A 24,661-nucleotide genomic window follows, 5' to 3' on the forward strand; every position below is an offset into this window, starting at 1 on the left:
ACTGAAGCTCCATTCGTGTTTATACTTAAATGTGCATCTTTCAGTATCCTTTAAAAAAGATTTGTCTGAAAAATATGGAAACCCCCCCATCCTTTTAGATATGCGGATATTGCTTTATTTGAGTTATGTATGTTAGAAGGAAGACTTCCTATAGGCAAAGCTGATGTGCCAATTCCATACTGATAGTTATATCTTTAGTTCCTTCCTTCCTCGGTCAGTTTTAGTCTGCACAGCCCAAGAAAGCAGAATTAAAAGCAGATTTCTGCTAGTATGCTCGCATGCTTTTCTCAAATGATAAAAAACATTCTCCGTTGAGCATGCAGATTGTGAAAGCCGCACTGGAATGACATTGTCCTGGCCCACTCAACTTCAGTTGTGTTGTGCTGTGCAATTATGTCAGAGGAAAGGCATTTGTGGGGGGATCTGCTTTTCTCATTTGTGAATGAATTGTTCTGTATGTTAAAGTTTGACAACAGTAGCGATCACATTTCTAACTTAATAAAATACCATGACACTTAGCGAGACGCTACCTCATAGTCCACCGCCGACCGGCACTATCATATTACTGGGTAAAACATTCGAAAGCTGGACAAGGCAAGAATGTAGACCATATTTTACTACAGTACTTAGTTACCAGACTAATTTTTCATTCTTGCAGATTTTGCTTTCAAGACCTTGGAGAGTGAGGAAGGAAGATGTGAACATCTGGGTGGCTGAGAAGGAAGCTCCAGTTTTGCTTGACTAAAATTTGGTAATGAGGACATTTGCAAAAGCCAGGCTCCACATCTGTTAGCTTTAACTGATATGCGGAAATCTCAAAGGACTCTGTGATTAGCATATCTTATCCAGGTCATGTGGTTAATTAAAAGGAACCTCTACCACTGCTTATCTTCTCTGACAGCATTTGCTATAGCACTGTAATGTTCAGATCACTTCTCTGTTTAAAAGTAAAGGTAGTCCCTTGTGCAAGCCCCAGTTGTTTCCGACTCTGGGGTGATGTCGTATCATGACGTTTTTACGGCAGACTTTTTATGGGGTGGTTTGTCATTGCCTTCCCCAGCCATCTACACTTTCCTCTCAGCAAGCTGGGTACTCATTTTAAGGACCTCAGAAGGATGGACGGCTGAGTCAACCTTGAGCTGGCTACCTGAACCCAGCTTCTGCCGGGATCAAACTCAGGTTGTGAGCAGAGTTTGGACTGCAGTACTGCAGCTTACCACTTTGCACCACATAGCTCTTTGTTAGATTTGAGTTTGAGAGCACCTTACAGATTTTCAGTCTATAAGCTTTTGACAGTCATGGCTCCCTTTGTCAGATACAAGATGAAAGACCCCTGAAACCTTATACCTGGAAAATCTTGTTGGTCTCTGGGGCAGAATGTGCCTGCTCTGGCCTGCAAGCCCTATTCCACTTCTACGGGGTCCCAACTGGAGAGGTTTTTCTTCCACTTCTAGGTAACCCACTGCCACCATCTGACCTTTGTAGGGGACTTCCCTTTAGAAGAGCAAGGACTTCCAGCTTCCCTTCCAAACGGAGGCCGTGCCACTGTGTCTCCTGCTGCCAGTGCCTTCTTGCCACGAGGACAGATTACTGCCTTGTATGCCCCTGGAGGAATGGCCATTTGCTAACTGAGTGCCTTCCCCCTCCTGGTGCTTCTTTTAAAATAAAATGTCCAAGATGGTGGAGATCTATGTGGTACAGAGAGCCACTCCCAGCATCCAAAGTTATAAATATTGATTAAAAAGAACATGTTTGCAAGCACACTTTTAGCACAGCACCAGATCTAAGCAAGGAAAACAAAAGAAATGGGTAAAATGCACATCCTCTGTCCTCCTTTGTATACATGCCCTATCAGATGTTAAAATATAGGATAGGCTCCTAAAGCTTAGGATGAATCTGTATAGAGTTGCCATCGAGCTATACATTTTGTTATATGGATGTTATGTTGCTGTTTGTATGTTATTTGATGGGTCCTTGACCATATTGAACATTGATGATGGTGAGTTGCTATAACCTTGTAGTTGTCTGTAGCTGGGTGAGCACATGGAAAAAATTGGCTGCCTTCCCAGAAGGAGAGGTCTGTGTGTGCTCATGGCCACAGCACTCCTTGTTGGAAGGAGACTATCATCTCTGGTACTCCACTCACTGACCAGGTCACACCAGGTAAAAGGGGTGTGTCCTGCAGACTATCTAGGATTTTATCCCTCCAAATCACTGCTCCGTGCTAGGAGGAAGCGGGGGGCGGGGGGGGGGTTGGCCATCCCATTGTCTTTAGCTAGACCAATTAGCATTTCTTAAGAGGTGGCTGTGAGCATGGACAGCTATGGAAAGACTTCCTCCTTCCCAGCCTGTTCTCAGCCCAGTGAAAAAAACACTTCTAAAATGCACAGTGGAGGCTTTTGCCCCTCTCTAGCCTCCCAGGCAAGAAGGCATTTATTCACAAAGATACTATTGGACTCAAATCTAGGTGTTCTACTGCAGACCAACACAGTGACCCTTTGAAACTATCTGCTTTGTTGATCAAATGTAAACTGAGGTAAGTAAGCCCAAATGAGGCAGGATATACTCCAGGAAAATTCTGGATTTTATGAATTGCAGAAGGAAGATTCAGAAGTTACCAAGAAACAAGCAGAAATTTGAAGATTTTTATGTTCCTCTTTGATAGAATTCTTAACAAATACTGTTAAAATGGTTGGTTTTTCTGGCATAAGAACATAAGAGAAGCCATGTTGGATCAGGCCAATGGCCCATCCAGTCCAACACTCTGCATCACACAGTGATCAAAATACACACACACACACTGTGGCTAATAGCCACTGATGGACCTCTGCTCCATATTTTTATCCAATCCCCTCTTGAAGCTGGCTATGCTTGCAGCCGCCACCACCTCCTGTGGCAATGAATTCCACATGTTAATCACCCTTTGGGTGAAGAAGTACTTCCTGTTATCCGTTTTAACCTGACTGCTCAGCAATTTCATTGAATGCCCATGAGTTCTTGTATTGTGAGAAAGGGAGAAAAGGACTTCTTTCTCTACTTTCTTCATCCCATGCATAATCTTGTAAACCTTTATCATGTCACCCCGCAGTTGACGTTTCTCCAAGCTAAAGGGCCCCAAGCGTTTTAACCTTTCTTCATAGGCAACAGTGCACTCTTACATCCTGAATTATGTAATCCATTCCACTGCAATTTGGTGTAGTGGTTAAGTGCTTGGACTCTTATCGGGGAGAACCAGTTTTGATTCCCCACTCCTCCACTTGCAGCTGCTGGAATGGCCTTGGGTCAGCCAGAGGCAGCTGCTGTGAGAACCCTCTTGGTGGGGGAAGAAGATTAAAGAGATTGTAAGCCACTCTGAGACTGATTCAGAGAGAAGGGCAGGGTATAAATCTACGGTCTTCTTCTTCAATTTGGGACTATGCTGTCAACAAGGTGTTCCGGGTACAGTGCCACATTTGTGAACTCCCACAGGGCATGCACACGACTGAATGTACATGGGAACATACACAATACTTCATTTTGATATACATTTAGCAAAGTCATGTTCTACAACTGACAGAAGCTTGTAAATTCACCACTTAAGCATGCTCATCCCTTGAAATTTTTGTTTTCATGTCCTTCCTGTTTATTAAAACACCGGATACGAGATTGCAAACCCTGCATGCTCCATTGCTATAACTTCACAAATATGGATGTACAAAGAGCCAACGCTACTATGAAATCAGGAGCAAACTATGTCAGAGTATTAATTTTATTTACTTTATTTACAGTCTGTCTTTATTATTCTGGACTTTTATTCTGGAATATTATTAACTGGGCTTTCCACTGGTAAAAAGGAGAGGGGGTCCCTTCTAACCACCAACCAAGGCTATGGATTGGCATGAATAGAAGGGGGGGCACTGTAGAAAAGAGGAAAGCTGGAGGAGACAAAGTGAAAAAGATGTAAATGATTGTCCTTGCCTCTGTTTTAATCCTAAAGCAACCACAGGAACTACAGCAGAGGTAGATTCTCCTATAACATCTCTTTGTGGTAGATTAGCCCTGAGAGAGTGTGAATGAGCTTAAAGAGTTAGTGGGGATTTGGACCTAGACTTAGCCTAACATTCCAGCCACTACACCTAGGGTAGCCAAGCCAAGCCTGACACTTGGCAGGAGGGTTTGAAGTGGGGATGTGGGGGTGGGTGGGATAGTGCTTTGTCAGAAACTGGAAGTGACAAAGGGTAGTTCTAGAAATCACCAGAAACTCTATGGTTAAACTTTGCTTTTTAAAAAAAATTCTTCCTACTATTACTTAGTGTGGTGGTGGGCAATGAAGCTAGCAAGCTTAATTATACATCTCTGGGACTCAGTGGGAACATTTTCTTACTGTCTCACTGCAAATTTGATTCTAATATGGCAAACTGACTTTATTTGCAGAATGCTCCATTACTGTAACTCCACAAATACGGGTGTACAAAGAGCCAACAGCATTATGCAATCAGGAGCAAAGTATGTCAGAGTACACATTACAATGTTAAGGGCAGACATATTTGGTGGAAACTACCACTGCACCCTGACTTAAAACAAATAGCTGTCTTGCCCTTGGACCCAATATGGGCAGACATCAAACTTCCCTGCTTCTCCTAGTTTCTTCCCACCACACTTGCATACAGCCACATTCTCTCTTATTCTGTATGTCTTAATGTTCAAGGGACCTTAAAAGGGCAGATTTGATTTTTCTATTCCTATTTGGAGGAAAAGTTGTCTTGCCCATCCCTTCAAACACCACTTGTGGGCGCAACTGCATACTTCAGCAGATAGAATGGCAAAGATCTTATCTTTTTGCTTCCTTTTCTTCCTGTCTCTGTTCCATGGAATCTATTTCTTTGCGTCAAACTATATGAGGCATGAGCAGGCCTAAGACTCCACCACCTTTAAATTAAAATGCTTAAACTGCAGCTGCAGGGGGTGGATGGATATTAATTTGGAGCAGAACTGAAAAGTGCTTTGCATTCCCAGAAACTCCATTTTTATCAAATGTCTTTGCGGCTGCATTTCTCCTTGCAGGGAGAAAAAGGAGAGGGAAAGAAAAACAAATAGAAGGACCATTTTTATTAGAAAACCAGCCTGCAGGGAAAGAGGATTAAACACCTCTTCCTCTCCACCATTCACTGCTCCAATGAAATTTCCAGTCTCCTAATGTATCTCAAATGCCTTGTCTGCTCAGGAACCTCAGAAAGTTGCAAGTGGCCCTTGATCTATCTCCCTGCATTTCATCAGGGATGATAAGGTGTGTGAGAGGTCTGAACAATCCCCCCCTCATTAAATTAAAGCAAGTATCATTAGGAAGGAAGGAAAGAAGCAGGGAAGGTAGGTAGGTAGGTAGGTATTGCCCTACTAAATGTAACAGTCAGAAGTAGGATTCTGGATCGGGAAATACGTTGAGCTTGGGGAGGGCGGAGTTTGGGAAGAGGAGGGATTTCAATGGAGCATAATGCCATAGAGCCCACCCTCCAATGCAGCCATTTTCTACAAGGGAAATGATTTAATTTAATAGTGGGAGATCTCCAAGTGCCACCTAGAAGTTGCCTTCTGAGGAAGAGACAGGATTTTTGGGTCCCACTTAAAAGCCATCAGTCTTGAAAAAGGCAATGAAACATTTGACACCGGCTAACGTGGACTGGCTTTATGTGGATGAACTTATTATTTATCCGACACCTCACTGAAAAAATAGCGGACTGAATGTGCAAGACAGTGAAGTGGAATAATTTGTTTCTTAAAATATCTGTGTGCAATCTGGATGAAAGAATTCATTACAGACTGTTTTCTCAAGATTTTGGTTTATGAGTCAATAGCAGACTCTTAACTTTCAAAAAGTGCCTGTGTGCACTTTGATCTATTTTTCTGCAGACTGTTTGGGTATAGATGTCTAAGTGCCTGTGTGCACTTGTTTTTCATATTGCAGTCTGTTTAAGGTAGAAGCTTTGGAATATTAGAGTGCCTTTTGTGTACATTTATATTGTTCATCTTAGATTATTTAGGAGCACAGTCTACTCAGAAGTAGAGGCCAAAAGGGTTTTCCCTATTACATATACCGTATATGTTTTGATAGTGTAGTTTCACCCTGATGTTTCTTCTATTACAGCCACCTAGAAGTTGGCAATCCAGAAGAAAGGATACTGTAACAGCTTCCATTGACACTGCTTTCTAGAAGCTTCTGGAAGTTCTAACAAATGATTATCTCAGAATACTCTCTCTGTCTTTCTGGGGGTGGTGTGGGGGTATTACCTGAAACACCATTGGATTCCTGGTAATAGATACCATTAAAACCCATTCAATCATTATTTTTCTTTGATTTTCAGACAGCAAGTTCTTCAACCCAGCATTGCAACAGAATGGTCAAACCTCTGCTGGCAAAAAAATTCTCCCAGCAAGAGCGTGGCTAATTCCACAAGTTAACAATTCTCTGTTGTGCAAATGCAGAACTTCAGGCAGCAGCAATGGGCAGTTCTCACAGGGGTAGTTCTTTGGTATCCCCTCATGCCTGCCACTCCGCTGTGTAGGCCTCTCATTAGTCCACCCCCATCACCAATTTACCACACAAGGCACTGCGGAGCAGGAGAAAATATGGCCAAACATAAAGAAGCTCTAGGAATCACCAAAGTCTTTGTGGTGAACACCACAGACTAAGCGAGGCAGTATACAGCATCACCCAGAAATGATATCACATCTTCCCCAAATTTGCCCTTCCCAGGCACCACCACCAAAATTTCCCAGCACTTTTCAAAGCAGTGTTAGAAACCCTATGCTTGTGCTACTAGTGGGTTTTTTGGCCAGATTTTTATACTGATACAATAACTTTTTAAAAATCAAAGCTGCCCAAAATCCCACTGGTGGCAGGGAAAGGGAGAAATGATGGGTATTAGAGAATACAGGGAGAAAAAGGTGCTGATGTGGCAGGAAAGTTTGGAAATCTGCACCTTCCGGTGACCTTAGTGCACTGATCTGCTCTATGATCTTTCCAGAAAGACTGGAGGAAAGCAGGTATGGGAAACATTAGAACAAACCAGGGGAATCATTGGAAGGGGACCAAATGGAGGACGAATGCCTTGTAAGTTCTTGGGAGGATTGGCTACATCAGGGGTGGGTGACCTAATATGCAAAGGAGCTCCTGCTAGAATTCCAGCCCTGAGAACGATGATGTATGGATGCTTTGGAAAAAAACCCTGCTCCTGTTTGAGAGGCAGAGTAGAGCAAAACTCCCTCATGAAAGACAATACAGGTCTGCTGAACCAAAGGCCTAAAAGAAACACTGTCTCAGAGTTAGCGCCTTCCTTTGAACTAGGGATGTTTGACATTTGCCGAGGAGTCTACAGTAGTAAGTAACCCAGTACACTCTTGGGGAGCAAGCAGGAAAAGACAATAACTCACAAGCAAACTAGAACTGTCTAAACATTTCTCAGATAGACATGTATTTACTTTGCATAAATGCCACATCTGACACATTCACGCAAATCTGACTCTAAGCATTATCTGAGGTTTGCTTAAGCAAATTAAGCAACGCCCCAGAAGAGACTGGAGATAATGTTCTTCTCTTTCCTCTACTTCAGCTTACTAGGAGCAGACAAGGACATGGCAGGCACAAGCTGGGGCAAACTCCCTAAGCAACATGGAAAATTAAACATGTTTTCAATTTTGTGACTGCTGACCAGGCCCATGGCCACGGTGGACACAGCGAGGCAATGCCCCCCTCATTTACAAGCCCCCCCTGGCCCGGGAAGATGCCAGATTTTCCCCTCCCAGCCTGGGAGGAGCTTGGTGAGTGTGGCCACATTAGTTCCAGGAAAGAGAGGGAGAGCCAGCCACTTTTGCTCTTCCTCACTGTCATTCTTGAACTGCCGCTGTAGCATGAATTCAAGGTCCACATAGGCCTGACACTGGTTCGGCTCCTGTAGCCACAGTGGGGCTCTGAATCCTTCTCCAAGAGGTCTTCAGGTTTGGCTTTCCTTAACACGAATGGCCCTGCAGAAAGCCAGCCTGCTAAGCCCACAGATTTGTGCTGCAGTGCAGACTTGTATTGGGTGTGTGTGAGAGAGGCAGCTACCTTCAGGGCTATTGATTTGCTGTTTGGCTGTCACCACTTGGACGACAGCAGAATTTAGATTTCAGAGTGCTTATCTAGTGCACCCACCAGATTTCAATAAATCAAGTTTCTAGTCTCCAAAACTACAGATTTTTTTTAAAAGTAGGATGGCTGCACCTGCTGGAGAAAGGTTTGCAGATATCCATTCATACCACTACTTAACCATTAGCCATATCTCATCACTGTCCTTTCTGTTTCAGAAAAGAAGAAGAAAAAGAAGAAGAAGAAGAAGAAGAAGAAGAAGAAGAAGAAGAAGAAGAAGAAGAAGAAATTGGATTTATATCCCGCCCTCCACTCCGAAGAGTCTCAGAGCGGCTCACAATCTCCTTTACCTTCCTCCCCCACAACAGACACCCTGTGAGGTGAGTGGGGCTGAGAGGGCTCTCACAGCAGCTGCCCTTTCAAGGACAACCTCTGCCAGAGCTATGGCTGACCCAAGGCCATGCTAGCAGGTGCAAGTGGAGGAGTGGGGACTCAAACCCAGTTCTCCCAGATAAGAGTCCGCACACTTAACCACTACACCAAACTGGCTCTGAGTGCAATTTCCTTACTCAGAATGGGGCTACAGGGTAGACACCATCAGTCCAAAGCAAAACCTCAAAACAAAAAAGCTCTGCGATGTTTTTATTAAGTCATATAACCAGCCAAAACAATACAAACAATGTATAGACTTTTGAATTCTGCAGAACTTTTTATCAGACTGGATGTTCAATTTTTTTTTTTAAACCCAGACAAATAAAGAAGGGGGTGGGTTGGAGAGAGAGACATTCAGGCCCTGATCATAAGGTCTCTTGTATGCATTCATTGCAGAATAGAAGGTTCTGGAATCAGTTGCACCTTCAGCTGTCCAGGAAAAAGAAGGGTATCATCTGAAATTCATCCTCAGTATTTTATTTGTTTGTTTATACATATTCCACCTTCTCCAATGGGGACACAAAACAGCTTACATTGTTCTCTCCTCCATTTTATCTCCACAAAAACAACCTTGTGAAGTAGGTTGGGCTGAGAGAATGTGACTGGCCCAAGGTCACCCAGTGAGCTTCCATAGCATAAGTGGGGAATCTGATCCTCCCAGATCCTAGTCTGACATTCTTAGTTCCAACACCACACTGGTTCTCATTGTTAATTATTATTATTAATATAACAGCTGCTACGATTTTCCCCACCTCCAGTCTTTTAAGAGACCGCTGTATTCCACTCAATCAACTGCTTATGTATTGTCAGCTGAAAGCTTCTTCTTCCTCTTCTTCTTCTGTCAAAAGCTGCAATCAGATAATAGCTTAACCCAGCTAGTATCTGGGAACCATTTTATCTATTCAAATCTGGTTGGCATTCTGTACAGGACCCCAAATAAATCATGGCGTGAAACATAATTTTTTTCTCTGCTCTCACTTTTAAACATCTAGCCTTGTCCATTGTTTTGTGTTATTTGGTTGGTCCTAATGAAAGTCATTATACAGTTTTTGTAACCTAGAATGAGTCATAAACCATCACCTGTTCTGCTAATGATGCACAGAGTTGTTTTTTCCAAGATGAAATTGGATGGATTTGATGAAATAAAACAATGTTTACATAATTTGTAATTTGTATGCTGTTAGTCTTGTTATAATAAACTAGCAGATTTTTGCTCATTCAGGTACAGTGATTTCATTTTTGGATGGATGACTGCAAAATCCTTGTATGGTGAATTTTGAAACTGAAACATAGTCCCCTGTCATCAGAATGCTCTTTGGATTGAAACTTGATCTATGGGAGATCTGATAAGCAATCCAAGAGTGATTCACACTTTTGAAGCTTTCAGTTTTCTCCCAGTGCCTGTACACTGAGGCAAATTTAATCTTAGAGGGATCAGGAAGAATATGGTCAAAGAGTTCAAAACAATTAGAACGAAATCCCTTCAAGAGCACTGTGCTGGAAAACATGTTTTTAAAAAGTGATTTTTCAGCACCTGAAGCACTGATTTTAAAGGGTTTTCTTTGGCACATAGGATTTTAAGCAATGAATTTCAGTATCATACAAAAAACAAACCATTACAGAGATCTCTTCAAATTCATCTCTTCACATGCCAAAAAGCTTATTCTTTCATTTTAAATTTTCAGGAAAAGCAAGGCATGTTTTGAAGGTTTGTTTGTTTGTTTTGCAGTATATGAGGGTACTTTTCCAGGATTTCCCATCCATGGGGCTTCCCCCACCCCATGATCTCCACTTACACCCTTTTTAACTCCTGGGCTTGGCTGAAACCAAAGAGTGAGAAGTTTGTCAGAGCTAAACCTCTGGATTAAAGATGCAGTGAATTCTAACTGTTATCAGTGTAGAGGATTCTGCTCATCAAGTTTGGTGTAGTGGTTATGTATATGGACTCTTATCTGGGAGAACCTGGAATGGCCTTGGGTCAGCCAAAGCTCCCACAGAGATGTCCTTCTGGAAGAGTTCTCTCAGCCCACCTACTCACAGGGTATCTGTTGTGGGGGAGGAAGATAAAGGACGTTGTAAGCCACTCTGAGATTCAGAGTGTACGGCAGGGTGTAAATCCAGTGTTTTCTTCTTCATCATCATCCATGCTAGGAAATCAAGACCTTTGGCATTTAAACAGATATCTGAGCTGGGAAGTAAGGAAGCAGAAGCATTCACCTTCTGGTATCATTTCTTTCAAGGGATACATTCTAAGAAGAAATGAGCAAAATGATTGCATGGTGGTAGAGAATTCTTCTGAGCCCAGAGACAAACCTTTAGATGCTTTTGGCTTGTCTCTTGAGTAGAATGATTAAATGCATAAATGAGTGTAGCTCCGACCTAGATAACCATCCAGTCCAACCTCATCAGATCTTGGAAGCTTAGTAAGGTCAGCCCTCTTTAGTATTTGGATGGGAGACCATCAAAGAAGTTCTGGATTCCTATGCAGAGGAAGGCAATGGCAAACTACCTCTGTTCACCTCTTGCATTGAAAAAATCCCATAGGGTTGTCATAAATTGGCTGCAACTTAATGACTTTCCATCACATGGGTGTAAGATAAAAAAATAAATTCCAGCAATATAAACTGATAAAACAAATCCATATCAATTACAATTTCCCCAGTTTCATAGCTTGTAATCCCATTTAATTATTTTTAGTTGGCAGAGCAGGTTTTGATAATTGGAGCCACCCATTATACAGCTCTGTCATAAAAATGAGGACTTTGTGCATGGCTTCCCTTTCACCAAATGATGGTATTTTATTTATTACTTTTTTTTCTCTTTGCCCTTGATCCCACGGAGCTCAAGGAGCAGCTTTCAACATTGTCCTCTCCTCCATGTTATGCTGAGTGGGTTCTTGATTCTGTGTATTCCTGGTCTTGGTTTAAGGCCTTAACTTCTACACTATGGATGGCGTGGAAACAAGAACTACATGTAGCTAATAGGCTGTTCATTGTATGTTCCAAGGGGGGAGTGGTGCTCCAAAGGAGAGCTTAAGAGCCTGCCTCTTAACAAATAAAAAGGTGGTCTTTTTTCAGAAATCCTGATATTTCTGATATGTGCATCTGTTTTTTGGCCACTGTGTGACACAGAGTGTTGGACTGGACGGGCCATTGGCCTGATCCAACATGGCTTCTCAAGTTCTTATTTTGAGTTAAGAGATAATGATGACTGCTGTTCACGGGCTGTATGACTTAAAAAAGCTCTATCATCCCACCAAGGGGTTAACCACAGCATGCTATTAACCACAGACATTAACCAGATCTGAAATTTTAGCAGAGCTACACATTTTTCATTGTGAATCTAAATGTAAAATTTCACCTGTTTATGGTGGGCGGGGGGAACAGAAAGTAAGGGTACTATAAAAGTAGTATGCTTGGTATCAATTAACTAGAATGAAATGGCTAAAATGATTTACGTTTCTATTAATTACTATTTCTACTCTTGGCATTACTATATAATTCATATTGCAGTTGACTCACACATGACAAATCCAGCCTGGTCTTTCTAATGATAATATCAACTGGTCAAAATATCAAGTACTGGTCAAACACAACCCGGATGCTTGGGAGGGAGAAACTCCACTGAAATTGTTGCTGAAGAATTCACTGGACTGGTACTATTGCATCACAGCAGCACATGAAGTGGTATTCCCTGATTACAAAACAAGGAAGCACCTGTAGCCCCATTTGAAGATACTCTGTGTACTTCAGATTAACAGGCTGTGATCAAACCGACAAAGCTTCTACAAATGAGTCAAATATTCCACATTTGCAAGATCATGCTCCCCCCGCCCTGAAGTAAACTAATGCTACCCAAGGGTAACTCTTCTTAATCCCACCAGATACCAATGGGCTGAGAATACAATACAGGAGGGAATTAAACAGAGCGATGTTCCATAGCCCTAAAGGTTCATAGACTAATAATATCAAACAGATGAAGGGAAAGCTGATGTATGTATACAGACTTGATTTGTAGTGGGGCTCAGTCCAGGAGGTAAAATTTTGAAACATTTGGAACAATAGTAAGTGCCACCTTCTCTTCGGGGAGTCATCACAGGGAGCCCATTCTGAGTTTTTGGAGAAAAGGCTCCAGATCAGAGAGATACTATAGCTCTCCCTTCTCTGCCAACCAGGCCTGACTTCTCTCACCTCAGTGCTCAGACTTTGAGCACTGTATCAACTGCTGTTTCTGCAGGGACCACAGAGTCATCAGGCAGAACAGTGTTTTCCTGGGACTGATTCTACATGGGCTAAATGATACTTTGCTCTTTAAACCTCGGTCAAATTAGTTTCACAGAATTAACAAAATATTATTTGTTTATATATTGTATGTTTAAAGGCAATGCGGCTCTGCAAAGCTTCTGAAATCTTTTTTAAAATCACTAAAATAGGTTACAGTTTAATTGATACGAATTAGGCACAACACCCACAAACCCAAACATTAGCCAAATGTCTGATGTCGTGTTCCTGAGATGCATGTCTGAGCGAAGTTTTAAAATGAGGCAATTATTTAAAAATTAAATAAACAAGTACACTAAACAAACAAGTACAATAAAAATTAAAGAGCAAATCCCAGGAGAAATAGGACTATTATTTATTTATCTATTTATTTTTGTATATTTCTATTCCACCCATTCCCTGTAGGGCTTAGGGCGGAGTACAACATATGATAAAACAATAAAATACAATAAAAACATTATATAAACAGACAACTCAACAGCACTCAGATTACCATGTCATCACATATTGCCCAGCCTAGCCCTCTCACATCATGGCAGTTTTTATTCCATTTCCTAGCACAGATGTCAGTGTTGGCTGGGGAGGCCAACCAGATCTAGAATAGACACCCGCAGTTTCAGCTATTAAACTTAATAGCAGGAAAACACTTATTCTCAAAACTGGTACTATAACCTGTCCTTAGGGTTGCCAAGTCCAATTCAAGAAATATCTGAGAACTTTGGGGGTGGAGCCAGGAGACATTAGGGGCGGAGCCAAGATCAAGGCTGTGACAAGCATAATTGAACTCCAAAGGGAGTTCTGGCCATCATATTTAAAGGGACTGCACACCTTTTCAATGCCTTCCTTCCATAGGAAATAATGAAGGATAGGGGCACCTTCTTTTGGAGCTCATAGAATTGGACCCCCTGGTTCAATCTTTTTGAAACTTGGGGGGTATTTTGGGGAGAGGCACTAGATGCTATACTGAAAATTTGGTGCCTCTACCCCAAAAAACAGCCCCCCCCAGAGCCCCAGATACCCGCGGATCAATTCTCCATGATTTTCTATGGGAATAAATCTCCACAGGGAATAACAGAGTTCCCAGCAGACATTTCCCTCCCCTCCCCCTGCTTTCTGACGACCCTGAAGTGGGGGGGGAGGGCCTCCAAACCGGGCGATCCCCTGCCCCCACCTGTGGATTGGCAACCCTACCTGTCCTTCACTATCAAGTGATACTCTCAGCACAAAGACACATGCAATACAGCTTTGGATATGTTTTGAACACAATCTCACACATTCACAGTGCAGCCCTAAACAGAATGTGTACTTTTTAAAGTCCACTGAAGTCAATGGCTTAGAACAGTATAACTCTGTTTAGGATTACACTGCTGTTTTACTCACTAACCAAAAAAACAACAAAAATGGGGAAACATGTTTCCCAAATGGACACAGGTGAACAAAAGGAAATATATAAAATGAAGTACCTTATTACTTACCTCCAGGTCATTAAAGAACAAATACGTATCTGCAAGGTTAAAGATCATTTCTTCCATCATAAGGCCTATCCTGACAGATGTAGTAGTATCCTGTTACAAAGAAAACACACTAATGGTTTAAACATTTTTCTTTCCACAATTATTGGCTGTTCATATGAGGTTTTGCAAAATATTATAATATTGGCTGCAGTTCACCAAGAGCATTCCCTACTCCAGTCACCAGAAAAAAAAACCTTCATCCTTAATCAGATACATATCCTCATATTATCTTAAGTAATTAGTTTGATTAAGCACATGGGGGGGCACATCAATTCAAATCCATCATATACATATAAAAACTAACTTCCTAATTGTTTGGCTTTTAAAAACCATGTTTTTTAAAAAATAAATAAAAATAAAATCCGCAGTCCACTTTTAGTCCTCAAGTGCTTGGCCCAATTAAACTAAAGAGGGTTTCATAGCTTGCATTCTTCTATAGGATTCAATCTCATACATTTTCATCTCCCCTTCCCCAATTTGGATTTTTCAAGGGCCAAGTCAGATTCATAATGTTAACAATTTCTTTATGCTTATGTGTAATAGTATATATATGAACACAAACAAGGCATCTTCCTATCCATGGCACTCGTAGGCTTCTTAAGAATTTAACAAACACTACATCTTCACTAAACAAAACAAGTCATGTTCCTTCTTCCCAATTCATACAGAAGGCATCACGTGGTGAACAAATTATGCTTAAAGGAGGCAGCAAGAGGTTCCAAAAGCTGCCGTGCCTGTAGACAGACAGCCCGCTTCCGCCCTTCTCCCAACACCACTAACTGGCCTCCGGTTGACTGCTCGCTCTGTCTCCGTCCCACCATTAGCCTTCCCGCAGCACGAAAAACAAAAAGGGAAATTATTGTGGAAACTGAACTGCATCTCCTTTTGGGTTTTGTTTTTTTTGCCATCACAATCTTATCCCTACAATCATGGAAAGGAAAAGTCCCCTGTACAAGCACCAGTCATTTCCGACTCTGGGGTGATGTTGCTTTCACAATGTTTTCATGGCAGACTTTTTACGGGGTGGCTTGCCATTGCCTTCCCCAGTCGTCTACACTTCCCCCCCAGCAAGCTGGGTACTCATTTTACCGACCTCAAAAGGATGGAAGGCTGAGTCAACCTCGAGCCAGCTACCTGAAACCCAGCTACCACCGGGGATCGAACTCAGGTCATGAGCAGAGCTTAGGACAGCAGTACTGCAGCTTTACCACTCTGCGCCACGGGGCTCCATTCTACAGTCATGAGGGCTAGGTAAAAGGAACTATTTGTTTACACAGAGAGTGATTAAAATGTGGGATTCGCTGCCAGAGGATGTAGTGATGGCCACAGGAATAAACAACTTTAAAAGGGGCATTAGATAGATTCATGGAGGATAGGTCTATCAGTGGCTACTAGCTACAGTGACTAAAAGGAACCTCTACATTCAGAGGCACTAAATTTCTGAATCCCAGAGGCAGGAAGCAACATCAGGGGAAGCTCTCAGCCTTTATGCCCTATTGTTGGCCCTTGAGAGGAACTGGTTGGCCACTATAGGATATTGGACTAGATGGAACCACTTGTCTGATCCAGCAGGGCTCTTCTTATGTTCTTAAACCTTTCTATTCAATTGAAAATTGGGATCCAGAGACTAACAAGAGCCCCTTTCAGATGTTGTGTAAACAAGGGCGAAAGTAGCCTAGGCTAGTAAAGAGTGGTGGTGAAAAGTGCTGTCAAGTCACTGCTGACTTGTAGTTTTCAAGGCAAGAGATATTCAGAGGTAATCTGCCATTACCTGCTTCTGCATCATGACCCTGCTGTTTTTAGGTCTCCCATCCAAATACTGGCCAGGGATGACCCTATTTAGCTTCCAAGATCAAAGAGACTGGCCTAGCCTGAGCTATCCAGATCAGGGCAATACAGAGTACCAGTAAGAAAGTGACCAATACGGCAACTCTTTGAGCTCCTGAAAACGAAGATGATGATATTGGATTTATATCCTGCCCTATACTCTGAATCTCCTTTACCTTCCTCCCCCACAACAGACACCCTGTGAGGTGGGTGGGGCTGGAGAGGGCTCTCATAGCAGCTGCCCTTTCAAGGACAATCCTTGTGAGAGCTATGGCTGACCCAAGGCCATTCCAGCAGCTGCAAGTGAAAGAGTGGGGAATCAAACCTGGTTCTCCCAGATAACAGTCCGTACACTTAACCACTACACCAAACTGGCACTGGTAAGAAATTAAAGCTGTTTTTACCTCAGGCTGCAAGCCTAGCAGGGCAGAAAGTCTACAAACTTACTTAGACAGCTGGACCTTCCCAGTGCTTCCAAATTAAAACCAACGCTTCCTATCAGTACACTGACTGTTAGTTCAGTAAGCTTCATTTCCATTAGCTTCATACCGGACCTGCTCTGGGGAGCTTTTTATTTTAATTTCCTTTTGCTTTTCCAGTTAGTCTTCAGGTCCCAGCACACTGCTCTTTATAATTTATTATATCACTGCAGGCGCAGCTATCAAAATGTTCTTGTAAATTTATTTTAAGTCGTCTCTATTGAATTTAGTTTGATTTTGTAGTGTAACCTTTTGCAGTTGGAATAAATATATTTACAAGGGAATTCTGCCATACTGAGGTTAAAGAGGGGGGAGAAGATGGTGTGCAATACATAATTAGCTCAAATTAAAATTCAACATTTAATGCCAATCAAAACCTAAGCTTAGCTCCTGGGTAGCGCAGCGTATGTCTAAAGCCATACCCCAAAGCCACCCCATTCAACCTTTGGATGGTTTAGAAACTGTTTGTTCTCTACTGACTATTACCTGTGACCCAGAGAACCCTTTCTAGTTGCTATATCTGAGGCCAAATTAGGCATTGCCAGGGCTTTTTAAATTTTTTTTACTCCTTTGCATATTAGGCCACCCCCACCCCCTGCAGCCAATCCTCCTGGAGCTTACAGTAGGCCCTCTACTAAGAGCTCTGTAAGCTCTTGAAGGATTGGCTACAGATGGATGTGGCTTAATATGCAAAGGAGTTCCTGCTACAAAAAAAGCCCTGGACATTGCACTAAACATGGTGTGTGATCTCTATCTCTTTCCCCTATGTAATGGTTAGCAGAGCTTACCCGCAGTCCTGATGCTCCCCCAGTTCCCGATGATGAAGTCCTGTGAACCCATGAAGCTGCCTTATGCTAGATCAGGCCATTGCTCTATCAAGGCCAGTACTGTCTGCTCTAACTGGCAGCAGCTCGTCTTCAGATGAAGGTAATTCACATCTGCTACTGCTTGGTCTTTTTAAATGAAGATGGAGGGGACTGAAGGCTCTACCACTGAGCTATGGCCATTCTTCTGCCAAAACAAGCCAAGGAACTGGGCAAAACATAATGAAGTCATTAAGTTCTACTCAGAATTACAGAAGGGAAACTAAACACGCGATTGCAATTTTTGGCAGTAGGTGTGCATTTAAGTACAATGTCTAGTTTGTCCCTTTCAGTTATAGAAATAGGAGCCAACTAGCTCCATTGGCTTTATAAGGTGATCAGACAAACCCACAGCGGTCAGGTCTATCAATGCCTATTAGATATGATCAGTGTTCCCTCTAAGCTGAGTTAGTGTGAGCTAGCTCATAGTTTTTTAGCCTCCGACTCACACATTTTTGTCTTAGCTCAGGAAAAATGGCCCCGGAGCAAACTAATTTATGCAGCAGCTCACAACTTTAATTCCAGTAGCTCACAAAGTAGAATTTTTGCTCACAAGACTACACAGCTTAGAGGGAGTATTGGATATGACTACACAGAACCTCCATGTTCACATACAGAAGCACTCTGAATATCAGTGCAAGAGGAGCAACATCAAGGTGATGGGCTAGGAGGCCATCAGCTGCATATTACTGGCTTGTTGAAACAGGACATTGGACCAGCAGCACTACTGGTCCAATCCAGCATAGCCACTCTTACACTCCTAACCAGGGGTGTCAAACATGCGGCCCAGGGGCTGAATCAGGCCCCCGGAGGGCTCCTATCAGGCCCCTTAACAATTGGCTGTCATCTGCTTCCTTCTCCTTCTCTCTTGTTTCCTTCTGCATAACAGCTTGCTTTGCAAGGTTTGCTCAATTGCACAGGAGCTACAGAGCAAAACCTCTATTTTCTCCATTGGCTGAGGCTCCTTCCAAAGCTTCCTTTGCCCAGCTCCCTGGATCCCATGGGAGAGATACAAAGAAAGCACTTTTAAGACCAATGAGTGCTAATGTTTTAAGCATGTTTTATTTTAAGGGTTTTTTTAAAATTATTTCTTTTAAATTAAACCCCTTTAATTGTGTTTGTGTCCTTTATAAAGTTTGTAACTGCTGCCTAATCTTAAATAGGTACACACATGGCCTGGACTGACATGGCCTGGCCTGACAAGGTCTCATTTATGTCAGATCTGGCCCTCATAACAAATGAGTTTGACACTGCTGCTCTTAAGTATAAGAAGAGAAGAGATCGGATTTATACCCTGCCCTTTACTACCTGAGGAGTCTCAGAGTGGCTTACAATCTCCTTTCCCTTCCCCTCCCCACAAAAGACACCCTGTGAGGTAGGTGGGGATGAGACAATACTGTTTTCTGTACCAAACAATACTTGCCCATTAATCTCAATTTTGCCTCACAACAGGTGTGTGGATGATTCCTCTTGGAACCAGTGCCCAGAAAGGAAGCTCTGGGAGAAGCCATGTATTTCATATGAATGTTATATTCTTCATAGTCTTTTTAGCTGTACTCACACTGTCTCCTAGCATTGAGGAATTACCTGTGTCAGTCCCTGAGAACCATCATGGATTCCCAGAAAGACTCCCTTCTGTGTAGTTCCTCTACACAGCGCTCAGACCAACCCAAACATCATGGGGAAGAAAATCACAGGGCTTGCTCAGTTCCACAGGCCATGATGTGACCAGCCCACTCTCCCAGTTTGTCCCCTCCTCGCAGCTCCACCTATGGCATACAAGCATGTATCAATGTATGTGCTTGACTTCAGAGTGGGCTTATTTATCTGGTGGATATTTACGGGTGTGAAGCTTGAAGGAAGGGCTACCAGTAAAGACCACTGCCTGCTATCCCCAAATAAAACAATCTTTGGGCTGCTGAAGCCATGGATTTTTTTAGTTTATTTCTTTTTAAAGACAAACATTTCCTTATACTTGTTTTAAAGTGTACACTAAGGCACACAATGTGTTTTTTTTACCACCTGCAGCTACTCCAGTTTTTGTTGGCTGGGTTTTTGCATCCAGTTACCTTCTCCTTTGTAGCTCTTGCAGAAATTGTAAAAGGAAGTTAGAGAGTCTGACTTATCTTTGGCAATCGTTCAAACCCAAGTCACTCTTTCTTACCTCCCTTTCTGGTTCCAAATCACTCACAGTTCCAGACATATGTCTTCACTGGCAAACTGTTAAGACTTGTATGCCATTAAGTGAAGGGGAAGGACTGAAGTACCCTTCCATTTTTACCCCTGTACCAACCCATCTGACATTCCAAATGTTTGTGTAATGTATTTGTACATCTCTTAGCTTTGCTTAAAAGAAAAAAAAACAATGCTAAAAAATTATAAATCCTCCCCCATCATCTATTATTTTCTTAAAACAATCTTCTACACCCTTGCCAAGTACCTCGCTTATGCAGTTAACAAATAATGACTTTTCCACTAGGAAGAAAGCATTAATTAAGCATATTTGTCAGACTTCTATTCTAGGGGGAGGGGGGGGGAGGTTATCTTCTGGAAGTGTCAGCCAGAGGTGAAAGGCAGATTAGCGCTCAATGGAGAGCCTCCCAAGTTAAATCGCCTCTTTGTGGTTAGCTGTTAATAATGAAGTTGGCACTACAGAAAGAGTTTAATGGTTTTAATTTGGTTTAATTACTTGGAAATGCTTGGAAATGGGGACCAGTTTGTTTGCTTGTATTAAATAGAAAAAAGAATCCAGAGCCTGTCATAAAGAGAAGGCAGAACCACATGTCTGGACGAAGAGGATAAGTTCTAATCGACAGTATAAAACATACAGACACTTAAATACACCAGCAAGCCAAAACAGCACCAATCTTCAAGTGTTTTGTTCTTTTTTGTAAAAAAAAAAATGGGATAGTTTTTTTTTTAAAATGTGAATGCATAACCCATAAATTGGTCTGTCCTTTACTTTATACATCCCTTCTTATCACCAGTTAATTATTCATAATGCATACTCCACTTCTTAAATTAACAACTAGAAGCACTCAATGCAGGCAAGATCTAGATTAGAGGCCAAACATTTCTTTACTGGAGCTTTAACAACAACAACAAAATAAAATAACTTTAACTCTTCCATAGTGCAATGGGGAAAGTTATTCATTCAGATTTCATAGGTATGTTGTTACAAAATCTTTCAAGAGAACTGTATACAACAGAATAAGGGCTGCCAGGTCCAACTGAGGAAATATCTGGGGACTTTGAGGGTGGAGCTGAGAGACTTTAACATTCCCTAAAAATAAAAAAATAAAGGAAGCACCCCTGAATGCAGTCTTCATTTCCTCCGCCTCCTTTCTGCATTCAAATGGTTCCACAGTAGCTGCACTTCCACTAAAATGAAAGTGAACTCATACACACTCACAAAGCAGCTAAAATACTGTTTGCATGCCCACACATTTGCGATCTCCCTGGGGTAATGGTATAGAATAGATAGCTTTACTCACTGGAGTTGCTGAATGTAACAATCTGCCGTATTTCAACCAACAGGGAAAGAAAGGTGTAGGGGATAGAGTTTTCCTCTAACCCATACTCAGGATCTAGCTAACTCTTCACTATCTGTTTTACTACACAGTTTCTGAAAGGGATGCAAAATGAACAGAGGGATTGGACTCTCTGGCTTACTCTCTCTCTCACACACACACATGGTCTTCCTGTTCCCACCCCCACAGCATCAGTCTCACTGAAATTTAAAGGCACACACACACATGGAACACACACACACCTTTCTAAAACAGAAGCAGCTGCAAGCTTCTAAACCTGCCTGAGATCTAAAGGTGGGGGTGGGGCTTTCCCTTACCAGCCAGCTGGTTGGCAGCAGGGAGGAGCCTACAAAACCAGGGGATCTCCCGCCCAGTCTTGGGGACTGGCAAGCCTAAACATAAAGCTGTTAATCAGCAAATCCCCAGCCTCCCCCCCCTCCTTTGAAAACATAGTGGGTCTAACTGTTTTCATGTATAAGGAAAAAAGGGTATTTGCCACTGCCCAAAAGGCCAGCTAGCCACTCCTGCTTCCTCCTCTACACCAGGAGAGATTGAAAAAAGTGCCTCACAAGGGTGAGCCTCACTGCTTTATATGGAGTGTCTGTGAAGAGAGAATTTGGGTCTCTTTGTCCTAACTGATGTATTGAAATAGCAAATCAGGCTTGCTCTCTTCCATTCCACTATAAATGGGGACAGGATTCCAGTGAGTCACAGAATCCTGCTGCAGGAAATTACACAATTAAAGAGGTGGCCAGCTGTGTTGGTCTGGTGCAACAGAAGAAAATATGAGTCCTGTCGCACCTTCAAGACCGACCAAATTTTATTCTGGGTATGCACACAGAATACCAAGAATTAAACTTTGTTGATTTTAAAGGTGCCACTGGACCAAGGCTTTTTTAAATTTTAAAGCAGGAACTTTAGAACACCCCCCCCCCCCGGATGTAGCCAATCCTCCTGGAGCTTACAGTAGGACCTGTAGTAAGAACCCTATAAGCTCTTGGAGTATTGGTTACATCAGGAGAATATGGCCTAATAGGCAAAGGAGTTCCTGCTACAAAAAAAGCCCTGTGTGATTCGACTAAAAATTAAAGAGGATGCTGCTCAGATGGGAGTCAGTGGACAAGGGGCAAGGAAGAGGAGAAAATATGGTTGGAGATCAACCAAACAAGCTTTCCAAAGCTAAGTGAGTCTGGATCTGGTCAGTTCCTGGACAGGAATCACCTGCATCCTCAATAATGGAAAACAGGTGGGCTTTAAAATAAATAAATAAAAACAAATAGAGCCAGAAAGCAAAAACAGTACAGGAAAATGTTAAGTTGACCTGAGCAACTAAAAGATTCTAAATAGTCCATTGTTAGCAGTGCAGGCTTAGCAGTTGTTCTAACAGCAGTGGTTTCCATTTCCTACAACCCAGTACTGCCACAAGAAGTCACTGATATATCTTTTTTTCTTCAAAAGTCAGACAAATACTGGACATAAAAAGCAGGTTCCTTGCACAGCTCTACTAACAAGTGATATAGTGATATGACTTAAATGGCAGTCTTTTAAAATTGCCTATGATGACTGAATGCTTTTATTATTTAACCCAAGAGGGCACTGAATACAATATTTAGCCTCTAGTTGGTTAAAAAAAAAAATCTACTTCCTCAGAAAATCCTTCCTAAATTGTATTCATCTTGAGTTAATCCACCATCAACTGAGTGAATTAGGCTGTATTTATTTTGAAAATCTATTTTATAGAATTCCAAAAGACTATGTTTTCCTTAGGAAGGGCCTCACACTGCCTTTCCTCGTTCGTCCTAGGCAGGCTACTTTCTAGTAGGCCATGGAGGGTTTTTTAATGTCCCAAGTTGCCCTGCACATACGAGTAACAAAATGTAAATAAACACAGCTGAAATCAGAAAGAAGATGGAAGGTTTTCTCATTAAAGAAATAAAATAAACAGATGTCCTTAAGCACTTTGGCTTCTGTTTGTCAAAGGAATGGAGAACTCTTAGATGTCTGAACAGCAGCACTGGACATACATACATATTAGGCCAATTCTCAGACAAAGCAAGCAAGGAAACACATGCCACTCTGAATTAGCTAATAGAGTTCAAGGGGGAAGTGTATATTTGATTTGAACCCTAACAACGTGAACCGCAGCAAACAAGACAGATCTAAACCTCCAAAATTTGTTTTTAACTGCCCAGTACTAGAAGCAATTTTTTTACCCCTACATAGTGATGAAAGCTGAACAAGGGATACCTCATCACCAGAAGCATGAATCACCATAAGAACAGCATTTCTGTGCCATATCAAATAAGTTACTAATTTAAAGGGGGAAAATGATTATTATAAACATGTGACAAAGATGTTTCTGAAAAAATGATGTTTAGATCCCCCCCCAAAACGTATCACCTATCTAGTGCATTTTCACCCTGACGCTCCTCCAAGAATCTCTGGGCGCTGTGTAGAAACCCCAGAAACTCTATGATAAAACCATATTCCTAGAGAGGAATGCTAGGTCTCCAGCAGCTGGCAGAAGAAACATTTTTAATTGCTAGTGGCAAAGGTGTGACATCACTTCTAGAAAAATCCAGAAGTGACATCAGTAATTTCTAAGAATTGCTGAAAATCCTGCGGTTTATCACAGAATTTCTGGTGATTCCTAGAGAGGCATAACATTACTTTTAGTTTTCCTGGAAGTGATGTCATTAGATTTTCACTGGCATTTTTTTTCTTCTGTCAGTTGCTGGAGTACCAGTGGGCAAGACCTGCTTGTGGGCACCTGGCCATTCCAGCAGTGTGTATACTTTCCCCTTCCTGAAGGGAGGTCACTGACCTTCATTAATGAGCTTCATAGCAATGTGAGAATTTAAACTCTACTCCAACACTTACATTATACTTATTTGTCCAGCCCAATTATACAGTGTTTCCTGAAGCTAGTAATAGTTAATTCACTCTTTCCCAACTATGTAAGTTTATGAGTGCCCTATGATATCAGGATGCCACTGCAGTAGTTATGGCAGAATACATAAACAGAGTTCCTAGAGATGTCCCCTTCAATCACATTTCTATCCTGCCCTTACTTCAAAGAGCTCAAAGTAGCTTACTTAGTTCTCCCTTCCCCATTTTACCCTCACAGCTACCCAGTTGTTAGCTTTCATGACTAAATGAGGATTGAACCTGGGCGCTCCAAGTTCTATTCTGATACTCTGCCACAACTAATAGTAAAACTATATCAGAGAGGCGTCCAGCATATCCATTTATTTGCACTTTACATGTGTGCTAATATCCTAGCAATTTGCAACCAAGAAGTTTCCCATCCATATATGAACTCCTGGGTATCAATTTGGCAAAAGGGTATAGTTACCCATCTCTCTGTAATCTTTCAGAAGGTCAAAAGCTGGAAGAGTGGACAAAAGATTCACAAGTCCTACTGATGCCTCTGTTAGAAGACATATAGTTTAATACATCTCTCTCTCTCTCTCTCGGCTTGGCTTCGCGAACGAAGATTTAAGAAGGGTGCAATAGTCCACGTTTGCTGCAGGCTCGCTGGTGGCTGACAAGACCAATGTGGGACAGGCAGGTCCGGCCACAGCGGCTGCAGGGAAAAGTCTGATTTAGGGTTGGTCCTGTAGCAGTGCGATTCT

The 24,661-nt window shown here is 42.1% G+C and overlaps 1 protein-coding gene across 5 annotated transcripts in view; it reads right to left on the reverse strand.

The window, feature by feature from the left end:
- Positions 1-24,661, reverse strand: part of EYA2 (EYA transcriptional coactivator and phosphatase 2) — a 183,097-nt gene that overhangs the window by 21,307 nt on the left and 137,129 nt on the right. For 4 of the 5 annotated variants that reach the window (XM_060230858.1, XM_060230860.1, XM_060230857.1 and 1 more), the window contains one exon: positions 14,277-14,378. In XM_060230858.1, the coding sequence (XP_060086841.1) occupies positions 14,277-14,378 (102 nt within the window). The remainder of the gene's footprint in view (positions 1-14,276; positions 14,379-24,661) is intronic. The other variant, XM_060230861.1, reaches the window with a different exon arrangement.

The sequence above is a fragment of the Heteronotia binoei genome, chromosome 2, assembly GCF_032191835.1.
Source record: "Heteronotia binoei isolate CCM8104 ecotype False Entrance Well chromosome 2, APGP_CSIRO_Hbin_v1, whole genome shotgun sequence".
Lineage (NCBI taxonomy): Eukaryota > Metazoa > Chordata > Lepidosauria > Squamata > Gekkonidae > Heteronotia > Heteronotia binoei.